General features: G+C 26.6%; 1 protein-coding gene across 2 annotated transcripts; it reads right to left on the bottom strand.

Moving 5' to 3' along the window:
• Positions 1 to 553: 553 nt before the first annotated feature.
• Positions 554 to 17,529, bottom strand: LOC130674731 (BMP-binding endothelial regulator protein). 2 transcript variants are annotated; one of them, XM_057480153.1, is made up of 10 exons: positions 16,908 to 17,529; positions 12,553 to 12,679; positions 7,893 to 7,978; positions 5,270 to 5,369; positions 4,614 to 4,973; positions 4,272 to 4,534; positions 2,945 to 3,104; positions 2,685 to 2,872; positions 2,229 to 2,614; positions 554 to 1,097 (listed from the first exon to the last, which is right to left on the bottom strand). In XM_057480153.1, the coding sequence occupies exons 2-10, from the start codon at positions 12,653 to 12,655 to the stop codon at positions 839 to 841; spliced, it is 1,905 nt and encodes a 634-aa protein (XP_057336136.1). In that variant the 5' UTR covers positions 12,656 to 12,679; positions 16,908 to 17,529; the 3' UTR covers positions 554 to 838. The 2 variants fall into 2 exon arrangements, with proteins under 2 accessions (XP_057336136.1, XP_057336137.1); XM_057480154.1 differs by lacking the exon at positions 16,908 to 17,529 and having other exon boundaries at positions 7,882 to 7,978.
• Positions 17,530 to 17,891: the final 362 nt, after the last annotated feature.

Genomic DNA, 17,891 nt, shown 5'->3' on the forward strand with positions numbered 1-17,891 from the left:
TTGAAAAATAAAATTTTCTTGAAGCAAGAAAAACTTGTGTTGATGCAAACGAGACAATACAAAATTTCTTGAACTAAGAAATTTTTTCTCACCCCAAGAAAATTTTCTGCACGTTAAATTGAAAAATAAAATTTTCTTGAAGCGAGAAAAAATTTTATTGAGGCCAGAAAAATTTTTTTTTTGAGCAAGAAAAATTTTCTTGAAGTGAGAAACAATTTCTTGAGGTAAGAAAAAATTTTTATGAATCAAGAAAAAATTTTCTTGAGGTAAATAACATTTTCTTGAAGTGAGAAAAAATTTTATTAAGGCAAGAAAAATTTTTATGAATCAAGAAAAAATTTCTTGAGGTAAGAAAAAATTTTATGAATCAAGAAAAAATTTTTTGTAGCAGGGAATTTTTCAAGTCCTTGAAAAAATTTTTATTTTCATTTCATAGCGCAAAATATTTCTTGTACCAAGAAATTATTTTTTTTTGAGTACTGGTCAACAAGGTTTAAGTCTCGACATTATTATTATTATTTAAAATTTCTATACGTTTGTTTTTTTTTAATAAAATAAATAAAATATTTATATTATTTATATTTAGAAAAGTTGGAATATAAATTACCATTGAATACAGAGCATACAAACACATAAAGATGACTAGTAAAATTGAATTATTATAAATAATTCCATCAACAGTCAGGCAACCTGTACCGCAACAGCATTTCATCCATAAGAAAATACATTATTATTATTATTATTAATTTTTATTATTATTTCTATTTATATCAAACAGTTTAATAAATTTGTTTTTTTCTTTAATTCAAACTATATACAAATAAAATAATAATAATAATTAATGACGACGTCGTCTGATATTATTTGTGCCAGGAGTCGTTATATCCCAGACAGCTCGACATCTTGTTGATTTTCTCCAGTGTGGTAACTGAATTCCTAATCGCTGGCATTCGCGAACGTACGCGATAAATGATTGACAGTAACAATTGTCCGTTGGACATTCACACATGTCTTGGAGACACGATTTGTAGTACATTGTTGGGTTTACTTTTTTGTGACATGGCTCGAATATTTGAGATCTCAAGCGGTTGCATAGTCTGCAATAACAACAATAGTTTTAATTATATGTTATGATTTATGGTGACAAGCTCATTTTATGCCAGGTAAATTAAATGCTTTGTCACCGGATTGTGAATTTAGTTAACGTTTCCGGTACGTAAAAGAGAAAATTTTTATTTTGTTTTTAAAATACAAATTTTTCGTTCAAATTTCGAATTTCTTTGAGAAATTTTTTCTGGCCCAGATTGCCCCGCAATATCTATGTTGCCTCTGTGTTTGAAAAGAAATTTATCATGTCCATTTTGTCTCCCTCTATTTTACATTGCAGTGAACTTTTAAATTTGAGGAAATTTTGAACTTGGAATTAAATATTTTTGAAGCTCAAAAAAAAATTAAAGAGCAAAAAATTTACAATTGAGTACTTTTTAGTCACGATTTTTTGAATTTTTAGAGCAGCAATTATTAGATTTGAGAATTTTGAAGTTTACTGATATGAACTTTTTTGGATACTGAAGTTAGCCGACGTCTAATAATTTTTGGATTTTTTTTAAGACGATAAAATGTAAAAAAAAAATATTTTAAAAAATTGCACCTATAGTTCAATTTTCTGTATGTTCATTTTAAAAATTTTTTTTTTTTTGTCATTAATTTGGTGCAAATTTTTAATTGTCTGTTAATTTCAGGACCATAATTTTATGATACTGAAGTAAGCTGACGTCTAATAATTTTTGAATTTTTTTTAAAACGATAAATTGTAAAAAAAAAAATATTTCAAAAAATTGCACCTATAGTTTTTTAAATTTTCTACATGTGCATTTTTTTATTTTTTTGTAATTGATTTTTTGAAAAAAAAATCCGAAAATTGTGAATAGTCTGCTCTCTTCAGTCCGTTAATTTTTGAATTTTGTTAAAAACGATAAATTATAAAAAAAAAATATTTCAAAAAATTGCACCTATAGTTTTTTTAATTTTCTACATGTGCATTTTTTTAGATTTTTTTTTTTTAAGTTAAACTGTTGAAAAATAAAAATTCAAAAATTTTTAATTGTCTGCTAACTTCAGGATCAATTTTGAACAAACATATTTTGGACTAAATATATATCAACTTCTAAACTTCCTGATGACAAAAATCACCACGAAATCATCAGTAAAAAAAACCTAAAAATTACCGATGATCTTGTCGACTTCTGCACCTTCGTTCCCGATCGACTCTCGGTTTCCCGCATGATTTCTTTGAACCAACGGCCCAGGATTGCCCGAAAGGATACGGATCCTGAACTAGTCTCCCTCTTCTCGTAGTAAAATCATCTTTGGGCATCGAATTAAAGTTACCGCACAGACCGCACAGTCTTTCGCGATAGCTCGTGGGTGCCGAGACCTCAATGAATCCAATTCCATCCCAGAGTATTTTGATACCGATCTTAGTGTTCACCAGAATGCTGTCGGCAGTTCGGTTGATCTCCAGCTTGTTCGGTAGTCGATAAGGGACGTCGATCTTCATCCCATTCACTTTGACTCTCATCCGCTGCCCGAGATTTACTCTCAAGTCTCCCATCTGCAAGTGCGCGATCGATATTATTGTGAAAAAAAAAAATCTTATTGCTATTATTTATATTTATAAATACTTTTAAGGCGATAGTTTTGGTCCAAGCTGATGATCGTGATGATTTAGCGTCATTTGTAACACGAATACTGAATGTATGGCCCAGACAATCACTAACTAATTGATATTTACATGGACCTTTAAAGCTAAAAAATTTACCATCGAATGTTTTGTAATGAGGGTCACCAAAAACTGTACACACGCCGTCACCTGTAATAATAATAATAATTATTAGTAATTTTCTAATAATTAGTTAATTAGTAGTTGAGATGTAGATATTACTTTCAACGCAGCGTGGACAGCATTGACCGTCTGGGTGTTCCAACCGCGAATTTGGCGGACATGGAAGATTAATTGGCTGACACATGGGCATGGCACATCGTACTTTACCCTGCATGCAAGCGCATGCTTTGCAGGAATCAAGTTTCCATGACTCGCCATCCTGCCTAGGAGAAATTAAAATGTTTAAATTACCTTTTTAATTTTTAAATTTTGAGCTGACTCTTTTAGAAACTCAAATTTTGAGATTCAAATAATAATTTTTGGCCATTGAAAATGGGTAGTTATTTTTTAGACAATGAATGCATTTAAAAATGGCGCGAAAGTATCAAAATTTAAAAAAACAAAATAATTTTTGATTTTCAATTGTCAGAAAAATTTTTAATTTTTTGAAAATGCAATGAGCAAATTTTGAGTGTCAAAAGTAATTTTTGGTCATTTTTAAGAAGAAGGAATTAATTTTTAGGTGCATTTGAAAATGGCGCGAAAATATCAAAATTTAAAAAAATAATTTTTTATTTTCACTCGTCAGAAAAATTAAAAATTAATTTAGAAATTTTAGAAATCACTTTTAGTCATTCAAAACTAGTAATTATTTTTTAAATGATGCATTTGAAAATGGCGCGAAAATATTTGAATTTAAAAAAATTTAATTATTGTTTTTTTACTTATCAGAAAAATTAATCACACACGTAATGACCAAATTTTAAGACCAAAAATAAATTTTGGTCATTCAAAACCTAAGAAATTATTTTTCAGATTTTGGATGCATTTGAAAATGGCGCGAAAATATTTAAATTAAAAAAAAGTTAATTATTGTTTTTTTACTTGTCAGAAAAGTGCATCACACACGTAAAGACCAAATTTTAAGATCAAAAAATAATTTTTGGCCATTCAATAAATAAGAAATTATTTTTCAGATTTTGGATTTATTTGAAAATGGCACGAAAATATTTAAATTTAAAAAAATTTAATTATTGTTTTTTTACTGGTCAGAAAAATTAATTACACACGTAATGACCAAATTTTAATATAAAAATTTAATTTTGGTCATTCAAAACATAAAAAATTATTTTTCAGATTTTGAATTTATTTGAAAATGGCGCGAAAATATTTAAATTTAAAACAATTTAATTATTGTTTTTTTACTTGTCAGAAAAATTAATTACACACGTAATGACCAAATTTTAAGATCAAAAAATAATTTTTGGTCATTCAAAACGTAAGAAATTATTTTTCAAATTTTGAATTTATTTAAAAATGGCGCGAAAACATTTAAATTCAAAACCAATAAATAAATAATATTTTTAACTCGTGAGAAAATACTCGCCAGGTAAGTATGTCCACCGTAAAGACAAGAAGCACGTGTTTCTTCTCCAACAACCGGACATTGAGGACAGCATCGCCCCGGCAACGTCACCTGGTGCTCAGCTGTACATTCCAAAACAGGACAGGTCTCTTTAATGCACGATATCGTTGAATTTAAACACGAGCATCGCGTGCACTGGTCAACATAAAATGTTGACCCGGAATTATAAATTGCCTGGCTGAGCATACAGGCGCCTTTTGGAGGTGACATGTAACGTCCGCTACCTGATAATAATTACAAGCATCAATTCTGTAAATTACCGTCAAAATAATTATTTAAAATATAATTAAAATAAGTGATTACCAGTACAATGAGGACAACATTCACCAGGTTCATGGACAATCCGCGACAGAGGACAATGTTGGACCGGACACGCCTGTTTGGCGCAAGTCAATCTGCCCATGTTGCATCGACAAGTAACACACGGGTCTTCAGTGGTCGTTACTGTCCGGTCGGCAGTTACTTTTTGCCCATTAACGAAACATCCCGAGCATGTTGGACAGCACTGACCTGCTGCTGGCGGTACTGGATTTTTACAGGGCGTGTAGCACCGTAATTTTGATTCTGTTATTACTCCGGCTTTGCACGCCAATATTCTGCACGGGTCACTCGGCTCTGTCCATTCTGTACCCGATGCATGATGGACTCCGTTCCTCACGCAGCCTACAATTATTAATAATCGGAAAATAACAACAGTAATAATGATAAGAAAATTTATGAGAGCGAATAGAGCCGAGTTGTAAACAATCGTTCCGCGTTCAATCATCTTATCATTCAAGTTTTTTTTTTACATCGAATATCTCCGTAAAAGAGACGAGGGTACTGTATAAATATCAATATATATGTAATGTGTTGATATATATTTTATATATATTTCTGAAGAGAATAATAAAGCGAAAAAAATTAACGCGGTGGGCTTAAATTTGAAAGATGGAAAAATTATTTTTTATTCAACAAACCTTTGCATCGATGACAACATTCGTCGTCATGTCGTTCTAATAAAGTGTAACATCCCTCGATACTTGGACACTGTTGTTGCAAGCACTCGACAAATCCGTTCTAGTAAATAAAATTTTAAAAAAAGTCTTAGAGTTCTATGATCCTGAAGTTAGCAGACAATTAATAATTTTTGAATTTTTTTTTTCAACTAATTAATTAGTGAAAAAATAGAATATAAAAAAATGCACATGTAGAAAATTTAAAAAACTATAGGTGTAATTATTTGAAATATTTTTTTTTTTATAATTTATCGTTTTTAAAAAAATCAAAAAATTATTAGGCGTCGGCTAAACTCAGTATCATAAAGTATTGGAGTAAATAAAATTATAATTAAAAAAAAAATATATAAATATATAAGGAAAATTTTTTTTTCTTCGTTTTAAATATTTTTCTATGCATCAGAAAAAAAAATAAAATTTGACTCTTTTTTAATTTGCAATCTATAGACAATTTCGAAATTTTCCCATTTAAAAAGTATATAAATACATATATATGTATTTATTAAAGTGTTTTAGAAAAAACAAATTTTTTTTTGGTATTCAAAAATTGAAAGTATACCTGAAAATAAAAATTTCGGTGCCAATCCGAGCTCTTAATAATAATATTAAGGTTTGCCTCAATCCAATTTTCTATTTTCCATTTAAATAACATAGGAAAAAATTTTTTTTTTTTTTAGAATATTCTAGCTTACAGACCACTCAACGGTTTTTTATGTGCAATAAAACTTTGTGTAGGAAATTAAACGCTCTACAAAAAAAGTCTCTTATCATTTTTTGATAAATCCCACTGTTCAAAAGTTATTTGAGTTTCAAGTCAAATTTATAGTAAATTTTGAGATCTTTTTACTTTTCCAGCGAAACTATCAGTCTTATTACAAAATGTCATAGAAACTTTTTTGTAGGTAATTTTATTCCTTACAAATTATTATGAATAAAATTTTTCGAAATTCCGCATTGTTTTCAATTTATTTTCATTTCAATGTCAAGCTCTTAAAATTAATCAGAAATCTATTTTTTTAAGAGCTTGACATTGAAATGGATATAGCTTGAAAACAACGCAGAATTTCAAAAAACTTTATTCGTAATAGTTTGTAAGAAATAAAATTATCTACAAAAAAGTATCTATGATATTTTTTGATAAGACTGATAGTTTCGCCGGAAAAGTAAAAAAATCTCAAAATTTACTATAAATTTGACTTGAAGCTTAAATAACTTTTGAACAGTGGGATTTATCAAAAAATGATAAGAGACTTTTTTTGTACAGCGTTCGATTTCCTACAACAACATTAGTTATGCATAAAAATCTGTTGATTGGTTTATGAGCTGGAAAATTCTAAAAAAAACAAAATTTTTTTCCCGTGTTATTTAAATGGAAAATAGAAAAATGGATTGAGGCAAACCTTAATATCATTATTAAAAGCTCGGAATGGCACCAAAATTTTTATTTTTAGTTATACTTTCAATTTTTGGATACCATAAAAAAAAAAAAATGTTTTTTTTTTTTAACACCCTAGTATTTATATTTAGCTCAGTTGCAATTTATGACATCGTCTAAGGACTGATTTGCAGAAAATTTTTTTTCGAGTCAATTTACTCTAAATTTTTTTTTGTAGCGGGTCAACTATCGAGTTTACAAAAAAAATGTCAAGACCAATTTTGTAGGAAATTTAATTCTCTTTAAAAAGTTTTCTGGACTCTAGACTCTTAAGTTCATAATTTACGAGTTACAAATATTTTAATTAATTAAAATAAAAAATTCATAACTGACATTTTTTTTTTAAACAAAACGTCATATATTTATATATATATAAGGCGGAAGAGAATCTTGGTATGAAATTACTTGGAAAATGAAAGTGTCAAAGTAAAGGGATTCCCCAGTGTGTCAGTATACTATTTTCAGTAGTATATATAAATATACCCTGTATGTTATTATTATAAGAGCATAGTTAAGAAAAATAATATATATGTAAACATGTATATAAATTATGAAATATGTATTAATTATATTTATAAATAAATAAGAAAAAGATAAAGCTTTGTATTATTTATTAAACAAACAAGTCTATAAATTAATGAGTGATGACTGATGACAGTAGATCAATGATCAGAGATAGATTGCTGGTCATTTGATCCCGATGGTTAATAATAACAAATAATAATTATGTCACAGCCGGCAACTGGCAGCCAGCAGCCAGCAGCCGGCGATCGGCATGTGGATATAAATTTAAACATGTGATTGGACCAAAGTGTTATATATACATAACACTTATTATTCATAAATACATATGTGTATTTAATATTTAACTCATGTGTGGCTGCAATGTGACGAGTCAATGAACCAAGCTGGGTCAGATAAGTAGGCGATGAGAATGTTTTCATTTTATATTGATCGTTATTATCATCACTAAAGACATAATGTCATTAACTGATTCTCTACATACATATATATATACATATACATTTAAAAATTAGATACTTGGGAATTAATTAATTTGTTTATAAGTTTGTCAGCTAGGGTATTTTGATTAGTATATATATATTAATTGATAATAATAAATATATTATTTTCATACTTTGTTTTTACCTTGCAGATGCAACTGAAACATCTTGTGTTTGGTATTTTGTCAACTGTGAAATCTTCCCCTTCGATATCACAAGTTTCTCGACTGCCTAAAAAAAAATAATAAATTTTAAATCAATTTTTTTATGATACTGAAATTAGCGGACATCTATTAATTTTTGAATTTTTTTTAGACCATAAAGTATAAAAAAAAAATGTTTTAAAAAATTGCACCTACAGTTTTTTCAATTTTCTATACGTGCATTTTTTTTTTTTTTTTTTTTTTGTCATTAATTTGGTGCAAATTTTTAATTGTCTGTTAATTTGCAGATCATAATTTTATGATACTAAAGTCAGCTGACGTCTAATAATTTTTGATTTTTTTTTGAACGATAAAACATAAAAAAAAAAATATTTGAAAAAATTGCACCTTTAGTGTTTTAAATTTTCTACATGTGCATATTTTTATTTTATTTTTTTGCAATTGATTTGTTGAAAAACAAAAATTCATAAATTTTGTAATGTCTGCTAACTTCAGGGTCATATTTTTTTTACGATCATGAAGTTAGCAGACAATTAAAAATTTTTTGATTGTTTTTAGAACAATTAAATTTGAAGCAAAAACAAAAACTAAAAATATGCACATGTAGAAAATTTAAAAGACTACAAGTGCAACTTTTTCAAATATTTTTTTTTTCATAATTTACCGTTTTTTAAAAAATCCAAAAGTTATTAGACGTCAGCTAATTTCAGTATCATTTTTTTTTTTTTTTTAGATAAAAGTCTTAGTCTGCATGAAATATAGATACTGTAAAAAAATCGGTTAAAATGAACACATCGGTAGGGGTAGTTATCCAACGGGGGTTAAAACGGTGTACATATGAATAAATTAACTACGATTGAGTATGAGGGTGGGGGTAAGAGTGTTTTAAGATCTACGAGACAGAAAATAATAATAATAATAATAACAGTTCGTTAAAATTACGAAATTATCGTCAATTGAGATAAAAATAATTTTATTTTAAAAAAAATAAGAAATGCCACGTTTATTAAACTGAACAAAGGCTAAAATTTTTGATCACTTGTCAAATTAAATATTTTGGAAAAATATTATAATTATTTTTATTATAACTCTGATGTTTTTCATGAAGTAATGACTGATTTACAGATGATAAATTAATCATTGATAATTTTATTTTATTTTTGTCGCTGATTTAGTTTGCAAAGAGACTGCGAATCATAAAAATCTCTTTCCCATATTTTATACAGTAACATTAGCATGTAATTTTGGGCAAATATTCTTTGGATTTCTCCATAAATTGGCAACTCTGTCGTATCATTAATTTTTGAAACATTAAAAAATTTTTTTTTGTATTTGAAATCCAATTCGACTTCTGATACTTTTTGGGCCCACGGGTCAACCGTTTTTCAGATTTTCTTCTCAGCACCGAGCCCGAGTCTAGATTTTCTATAGAATTTCTTAGACCGCGATCCTGACCAAAATTAGGACGTCCGTTGGATGTTTGGTGCCTCGGTATTTGAATTCAATTCGACTTCTGATACTTTACAAACAAAACTACTTTTTTTTCAACACCGGAAATAATTTTGACCCCGCTACCGGTTAAAATAATTTTACACCTTTTTTTTACAGTACATGTGTATATATTTTGCAGAAGATCTATTAAGACAAATTTATTCTAGATTAGAGATCAATGTACTAATGAGCTCTACTCAATTCATATCCCGTCTTCTTAACATAAAACAATAATAATAATAATAATAATAATAATAATAATAATAATAATAATAATAATAATAATAATAATAATAATAATCATAAGAAGGCTTACGAAAGTCTGCGACAATAAAACAATAAAATAATCGCTAGCGCATAATTAAAATGATAAACTCCAGCATCGGTATTTATTATTTTACAATCACCTGGCCTACTCAGTTATGATTTTAATTCCCATCGTTAATTTAACGCCGCTGTACACCATCAACAATTTTTTATTACACTATACGCTACTTTATTACCGTTTCATAATAACTTTTTTTTTATTATTATTACACTAGTGCGTACATCGGGTCCCTATATATGCAATTATTTTTCTTTACTTTTAAACTTAATAATCATATTTTTGTTTCTATTTATAAGCAATTAGTAATTGCAGTTTTTTTTTTTTATTCATATAAACATTTGCTGTATCAAAGCGGCGTGTCTCAAGTGTGTGTCAAGGCACATGTAGGTACATGCAAATTCGCACTCTCTTATCTATTGAACGTTATCCGGTCTATTGAACGAAACCGCGGTGGTATATATTTATATATATACATATATTTAATGTCCATTACTTAAGAGTGTACACACACATGGTATATATTTAATAAACATTAAAATTAACGTCTAGTTTGTATCAATACAAGATATGACTAGACTGTATATATCTATATATATGTTATATATAAAGAAAGAGAAAGAAAGTAAATGAAAAATAATTGCAGTAGTAATCTAAGACGATGTCAAGTAAAATCAGGTCTCGATGTCCTCCCCCATAAAAAAAAATGTGTATTAAAATATAAAAAATATATAAATATGTATAACAAATATATAATACACTGGTCACAAAAATTAAGGGATATAAAAAAAATTCCAAATTTTTAATGATCCTGAAGTTCGCAGACACTTGACAATTTTAGAATTTTTTTTTCAACAGATCAATTACAAAAAAAAAAAAAACTAAAAAAATGCACGTGTAGAAAATTTAAAAAACTACAAGTGCAATTTTTTCAAATATTTTTTTTTATAATTTGTCGTTTTTAGAAGGATTAAAAAATTATTAGAAGTCGGCCAACTTCAGTATCATATTTTTGAAGTGATTTTCAAAATGCTGTAACTCAGTAAAAAATGGTCATAGAGTAAAAACAAAAAAAGCAAATTTTAGTCTCAAGTTTCTAGTTTTCAGATCTGGACTTCAAATTTTTCCAAATTTTTGCTCGTCTTCAAGAAAGTCTACGGGTTTCAATAAATTTTTTTGATATGAAAATGGGCTTTTTTGCTTTGATCAATGATAACTCGGCGCCAAATCGTCGTAGAGACGTTTTGAGGGCTGCAAATTGAAGGGCATAAAATTTCCTAAAAGATTCATAAGGTCAGATCATCAAAAAAAATTTATTGAAGCCGATAGACTTTCTTGAAGAGGCGCGAAAATTTGGAAAATTTTTTTTTGCGTTGGTTTTCTTAAAATTACTCCGGAACCGTGCATGAGAAAAAAATTCGAAGTCCAGATCTGAAAACTAGAAACTTCAGGCTACAATTTGCCTTTTTTTAAATTTTTTTCTACGACTATTTTTCACCGACTCACAGCATGTTGAAAATCACTCAAAAATTTGGAATCTTTTTTCTATCCCTTAATTTTTGTGACCAGTGTATTATATATTTTTTTACATGTATTTTTTATATATTCTAAAATATATGAAAATCGGCTAAAAGTGAGTTATCAAAAATACATTTTGTATACATATTTTATATATATTTATATTTCATCTTATATTTTTTTATGGGAACTACCGCGAGGTGTCTCTTATTATTATAATAATATATTGGATTGTAATTGCACGCTTATATATATATATATATATATATATATATATATATATATATATATATATATACATATGTATATGCATATATATATCATTTAAGATCCCCTCTATCAACTCTATATAATATAATAATAATATACAGACAATAACAATATTAATTACAACTTTTTTATTAAAACTTTATGAAGTTGACGAGCCAAGTGCGATACTGCCCGTATGCATGTATACATATTTACATATATATACATATACATATGTAAAAAAAAAATCTTATACATATACATATTATCATCGCAGTATAATATAATATGTTATATGTTGAATGTTAGTGACCAGGCCGTGACTTGAGAGATAGATTATTCGAGGCCCGACTTGGCGCAAATAGACCGGGAGATAATAGCGGGATACTAAGAATAGAAGTAGTCTTAAGCTTTGCATATGGACCGTAACCGATTAACTGTCAATGTACTGTACACTTAATATTATTATTATTATTTATATTTATTTTAATTAACTCAATTATTTAAACATTATTCAAACAACAATAATAAATATATTTATATATATATATAAAGTTGATTAATAAATAAAATGTTAATTTGACAGAATTAAATCAATTAAGATTTCCAGAGTATAATTTAATATTTATATTAAGATCGTATAATTTATTCATATAAATATAAATATATATATGATTTAAATATGATTTATTATTTTTTAGGTAATATGATTAGGTTATATATATATGTATATATATAATAAATAAATATGAAAGATAAAGACACACGATTAAATAATAACGTGAATGAGGGATAAGACTTTCTGACGATAAATTGTGACAGTTGAATTTATTCCTCTCGTACAATTTATATACATATCGTTATATATATTGCATCATAAGCAACACATGCGAGGAATCAAATTACATATATATAATATATATATGATTATTTTTAAACTGTTTTCTCCAAATTTTCATCATTTAGAGATTTTTATTTATTTATTTATTTATTTATTTACGCTCATATATTTTATAAATAATAACTATATATATATTTGTTAAATGACCTCAACTTACCGATGATACTCTCAGAAACAGAGTCACATTGTCGTGCGATCGAAAGTAGTACCAGAGCCAAGGTTAATGGCGTCGCGACGCAAAACATCGTGTGTTTTCTCATTTTCTTGAGATCTTTAAAAATAAACTGAAACAAAAAAATTTTTTTTTTTTTTAATTATAATCATTAATCACTAATCATTAATCATATAGTCTCTATTACCATACGCAAAAAATTTAATCATCCAATCAATTATTTTAATTAATTTATTTTACGCGCGAATTTTTAAACTTGCGCGCGATTTTTAAAAATAAATATTAAGTAGTGTAATTAAAAAAAATATTTATTGTTTAATATTACACCCATATATATTAGGGTGTTTCAAAAAAAAAAAATAAAAATTTTGGTAGCATTCCGAGCTCTTAATAATGATATTAAGGTTTGCCTCAATCCATTTTTCTATTTTCCATTTAAATAACCCGGGAAAAAAAATTTTTTTTTTTTAGAATTTTACAGCTCATAAACCAATCAACGGATTTTTATGCATAACAAATTTTTTTGTAGGAAATTGAACGCTCTACAAAAAAAGTCTCTTATCATTTTTTGATAAATCCCACTTTTCAAAAGTTATTTAAGTTTCAAGTCAAATTTATAGTAAATTTTGAGATTTTTTTACTTTTCCGGCGAAACTATCAGTCTTATCAAAACATATTACAGGAACTTTTTTGTAGATAATTTTATTCCTTACAAATTATTCCGAATAAAATTTTTCGAAATTCTGCGTTGTTTTCAAGTTATTTCCATTTCAATGTCAAGCTCTTAAAAAAATAGATTTCTGATTAATTTTAAGAGCTTGACATTGAAATGAAAATAAATTGAAAACAATGCGGAATTTCGAAAAATTTTATTTTTAATAATTTGTAAGGAATAAAATTATCTACAAAAAAGTTTCTACGACATTTTGTAATAAGACTGATAGTTTCGCCACAAAGTGAAAAGATCTCAAAATTTACTATAAATTTGACTTGAAACTTAAATAACTTTTGAACAGTGGGATTTATCAAAAATGATAAGAGACTTTTTTTGTAGAGCGTTCAATTTCCTACACAAAGTTCCATTGCGCATAAAAATCCGTTGAGTGGTCTGTAAGCTAGAAAATTCTAAAAAAAAAAAAAATTTTTTCCTATGTTATTTAAATGGAAAATAGAAAAATGGATTGAGGCAAACCTTAATATTATTATTAAGAGCTCGGATTGGCACCAAAATTTTTATTTTCAAGTATACTTTCAATTTTTGAATACCAAAAAAAAATTAATTTTTTCTGACACACCCTATTATATATATATTAATGTATAGACTAGACTAGTTCTTAGTATAAATATTAGATCGATTATTTGCTCCAACTTGAATTAAATAGAAATCACGATACCACATGCTCACAAATAATATAAATATATATGTATTATTTAAGTGAGTTTGTATTGGTAATACAAGTAAAGGAATAAAAGAGAAAGAGAAAGATAAATAATATTAAAAGAGCAATAAGAAGGGAGTAGTATATGCACCTGTCGCGACGTCAGTAGTCTTTATAGTAAACAGCAGAAACAGCAGCAGCAGCAGCAACAGCAATAACCGAGTTGTGTGTATAGTGAAAAGCGATAATCATTCGCGAATAATCGTATCGGTGCGCTTTTAATCCTTACCGCATGTGCTATGCTATTCAAGTTAACTAACATATATGTATATATATATAAAGCGGCATGTTACAAAGCAACACCAGGAAGAAGAAAAGCATCAGTGGAATCTTCACGTGTATGGATGGGGACAACTAACTAGTGCTTACTGCTAACAACCATTATATATATATATATATATATAATGAACGAAAACGAGAAGGGCAAAATGAAGAAACTGATGCTGAGACTTTAGCTGGTGTTGTTGTTACTGCTGGAGAATGGAATCTCAATGTTCTTTCACTACATTCAGATATAAACTAACTTGTGGAGAACAATCGTTATAAACGATGAGGTTGAAGGTCGACTATTTGTGCATTTTTTTAAGTCTTTTATATGACATATTATTTATTTTATTTATATACACAGTTTTTGGTGGGTATTGTTATCATTGGTCAGTGATATGAAGTAGTAATACATATATATATATTTATATATATATATATGATATGAAGGATCATTACAAAGTATCATCTCTGCATTGTAAAAAATTATGATCCCAAAATTAGGAGACTAAAAATTTTCGAATTTTTTTTTTTAACAATTAATTTAAAAAAAAAAAAATCTAAAAAAATGCACATGTAGAAAATTAAAAAAACTATAGGTGCAATTTTTCAAAATATTTTTTTTTCTAAATTTACGGTTTAAAAAAAAATTCAAACATTATGAGACGGCTGATTTCAGTAAGAAAAAATTATGATAGTAAAGTTAGCAGACATTTAAAATTTAAAAAAATTTTTTTAAACAGATGAATAATGAAAAAAATATATTGTTAAAAAAATGCACATGTCGGAAATTTCATACACTATACGTGCAATTTTTCAAAATATTTTTTTTAATATTTATTTTTTTGATAAAAAAAATCCAAAAATTTTTAAATGTCTTCTAACGCTTATTATCTTTAAAATTTGGAGTAAATTCGAAGTGATTACGGAGTAAAGGCATATGGAGTAAATAAGGAGTTTGTTTTTTAAAAATTTTTTCAAATTACGAAACCGCGAATTTTTTTTTTTTATAAATTATGAGTTATTTTTGTAAACGTCAAAATTACGGTACTTAGTTTTCTATTCATGGTGTCGGTATTTAATTAAAGTAATGGCGATTGTTGTTGTCGGTAATAGACAAGTTGAAGAATAAATAAATTACTCGAGTTTATTTTATGTCTCTAATGTGGTAATTTAGTTATGGGTATTATTGTACATTAACCAGGAAGGTCGCGTTTTATTAAATGAGACAGAAAATAAAAAACGAAGAGAAAAAAAAATTAATTTATTCCGCGAGCGTCCCGACACACGCGTGCCGGACTAAATTTATATGTATATCTATTTTATTATTATTATTTATTTTTAAAAGTAACAATAATAATAATAAAATATTTTTTAAGCAAAAAATGAAACCTTATGACTGAATTAAATGAGTATCTGATATTTAAAATGAATTTATTTTCATCTGATTATATTTTGCATAAAATAATTTTACATTTTCACAATTTAATCGTAATTATTTTTAAATGTTTGGTTACATTAGAATTACAAGCATGGGATATCAGTAAAACAATTTTTTAAAAAAATATGACATATTTACGACAGAAGAAAGTATACATTTGATAATGTAAACAAAGCCGTAGTTCAAGAGAATTTTAAATATGAGAAAAAAAATCACTTCATATATTATTAATATTAAAAAGTAAGATTATATATATACATATAAATATATGAGAAATAATATTGAAAGCTGGTAGTAGAGTAATACACGTGTGAATATATGAATGACTAATTTTTTTGTTAAGGGCGTCATAAATAATACCCTAAAAATTCTACATATATATATAAAATATATATATTTTTATATTATTACTATACGTAATTATATCAGCAAATAATTTTTAATTACATAAATTGATTTGGTTTTTTTTAGCTCGAATTTTTCAAATTTTATCCGTCAGTTTGAACCAAATTTCGAAACGGAGTAATTTTAGAATTTTTGTTTACTTCCAAAATTTTGATTTTATTTTCACTCCATTTTTTTCGTTTCATTAATTTTAATTTTTTTACTCCATTTAAATTTTTTAAAAATTCAATTTCTTCAAATTTTTAATTAACGAAATTTTGAATTTTTTCTGTTACTTTAATTATTAATTTTTTTTACTCCAAGATTTAAAATTTTCCAATTCCAATAATTTTGATTTTTTTACTCCAATTAAAATTAAAAAAAAATTAAACTTCAACAAATTTTTAATTAACGAAATTTTGACTTTTCTGTTTCTTTAATTATTAATTTTTTTTACTCCAATATTTGAATTTTTCCGATTCCAATAATTTTGATTTTTTTACTCCAATTAAAATTAAAAAAAAATTAAACTTCAACAAATTTTTAATTATCGAAATTTTGATTTTTTTCTGTTCTTTTAATTATTAATTTTTTTATCCCAATAATTTTGATTTTTTTACTCCAATTAAAAATTACAAAAAATTTTTTTTTACTATCAAATTTTGACTTTTTCACTTCCTCCAATAATCAATTATTTTTTACTCCAAATTTTTTTAAAAATTCACTGACAAATTTTTACTGGTGACAAAATTAAAAAAAATTTGTGAAAGTAAATTTTACAACAAAAAAAATAAAAATTACAATAATCTTACCAGCGAATCCGTGATGTCAATAAACTGAAGTACAGAAAATTTATAAATCCACGTTTCGAACCCCAGCAACCATAATTCAAATCAATCCGTCAATTAATTAGCAAAATAAAAAACCCCCGTATTAAAAAAATCAGCATCTGTTATTTTTTTAATAACATAATATTTATAATCCACCGCAGTACCATTAAGATGCACCATTAATAACACAAATACATAAATATCAACGTCACAAATGATCATTAGATTTCAATAAATAACTTATTAACTTTCACTTTTAAATTAATAATATGAATATATATTTATTAATACTTGTCACAGTTTTGAACTTTGCATTTTATAATAAATAATAATAATAATTAAATAAAAAATTATATAAAAAATAAATATTTTTTTTGTGATTAAAGTCACGATATCAATTAGTAGTTTGATATCCGCCGTAATTTTTTTAAAAAATATATAACTGCGCTTTTATATATTAATAAAATTGTTGGTGTAAACAATAAGTAGAAATTTTTTTTTTATATATGTATGTATGATATATATGTATATATATATGATTTACAAAATAAACTATCCGCGTCAACTGGTTGTCGCGGCTGCACTGAGTGGTTCCGTTGTTGAGTACCAGTAATACTATGCGAATGAGTGGAAATGAAAAGGATGAGGAGCAGGAGGAAGGGGAGGGGGAGGTGGTGGTGGTGATGGTGGTGGTGGTGGTGGTAGATTGGTAGACAGTGTGGTGGATGATGGTGGACTACAAGTAATGTGTGAAATAATTGTATGGAAGTAAAACGAGTCAGGTTGCAATCAACAATGTGGAAAATATATATATGTATATATGATATAAATATGTATAGTAAGTTTTATGGTAAAAATAATTTTTTGAATAATTGAATGCAGGTAAAACACGGGTTCTTATCAGCGATGACAATAAATATATACATATATATGCAAAAATATATAAGGGGCTTGTGGCAAAATTAA

Source organism: Microplitis mediator, chromosome 9 (assembly GCF_029852145.1).
Source record: "Microplitis mediator isolate UGA2020A chromosome 9, iyMicMedi2.1, whole genome shotgun sequence".
NCBI lineage: Eukaryota > Metazoa > Arthropoda > Insecta > Hymenoptera > Braconidae > Microplitis > Microplitis mediator.

Excerpts from the sequence above, each read along its gene's own strand:
- LOC130674731 (XM_057480153.1), bottom strand. The coding sequence starts at position 12,655 with ATGAGAAAACACACGATGTTTTGCGTCGCGACGCCATTAACCTTGGCT. Across the intron at positions 7,979-12,552 it reads TGTTTCTGAGAGTATCATCG|GCAGTCGAGAAACTTGTGAT; the intron begins GTAAGTTGAGGT and ends ATTTTTTTTTAG. Across the intron at positions 1,098-2,228 it reads AGAAGTCGACAAGATCATCG|ACTATGCAACCGCTTGAGAT; the intron begins GTAATTTTTAGG and ends TTGTTATTGCAG.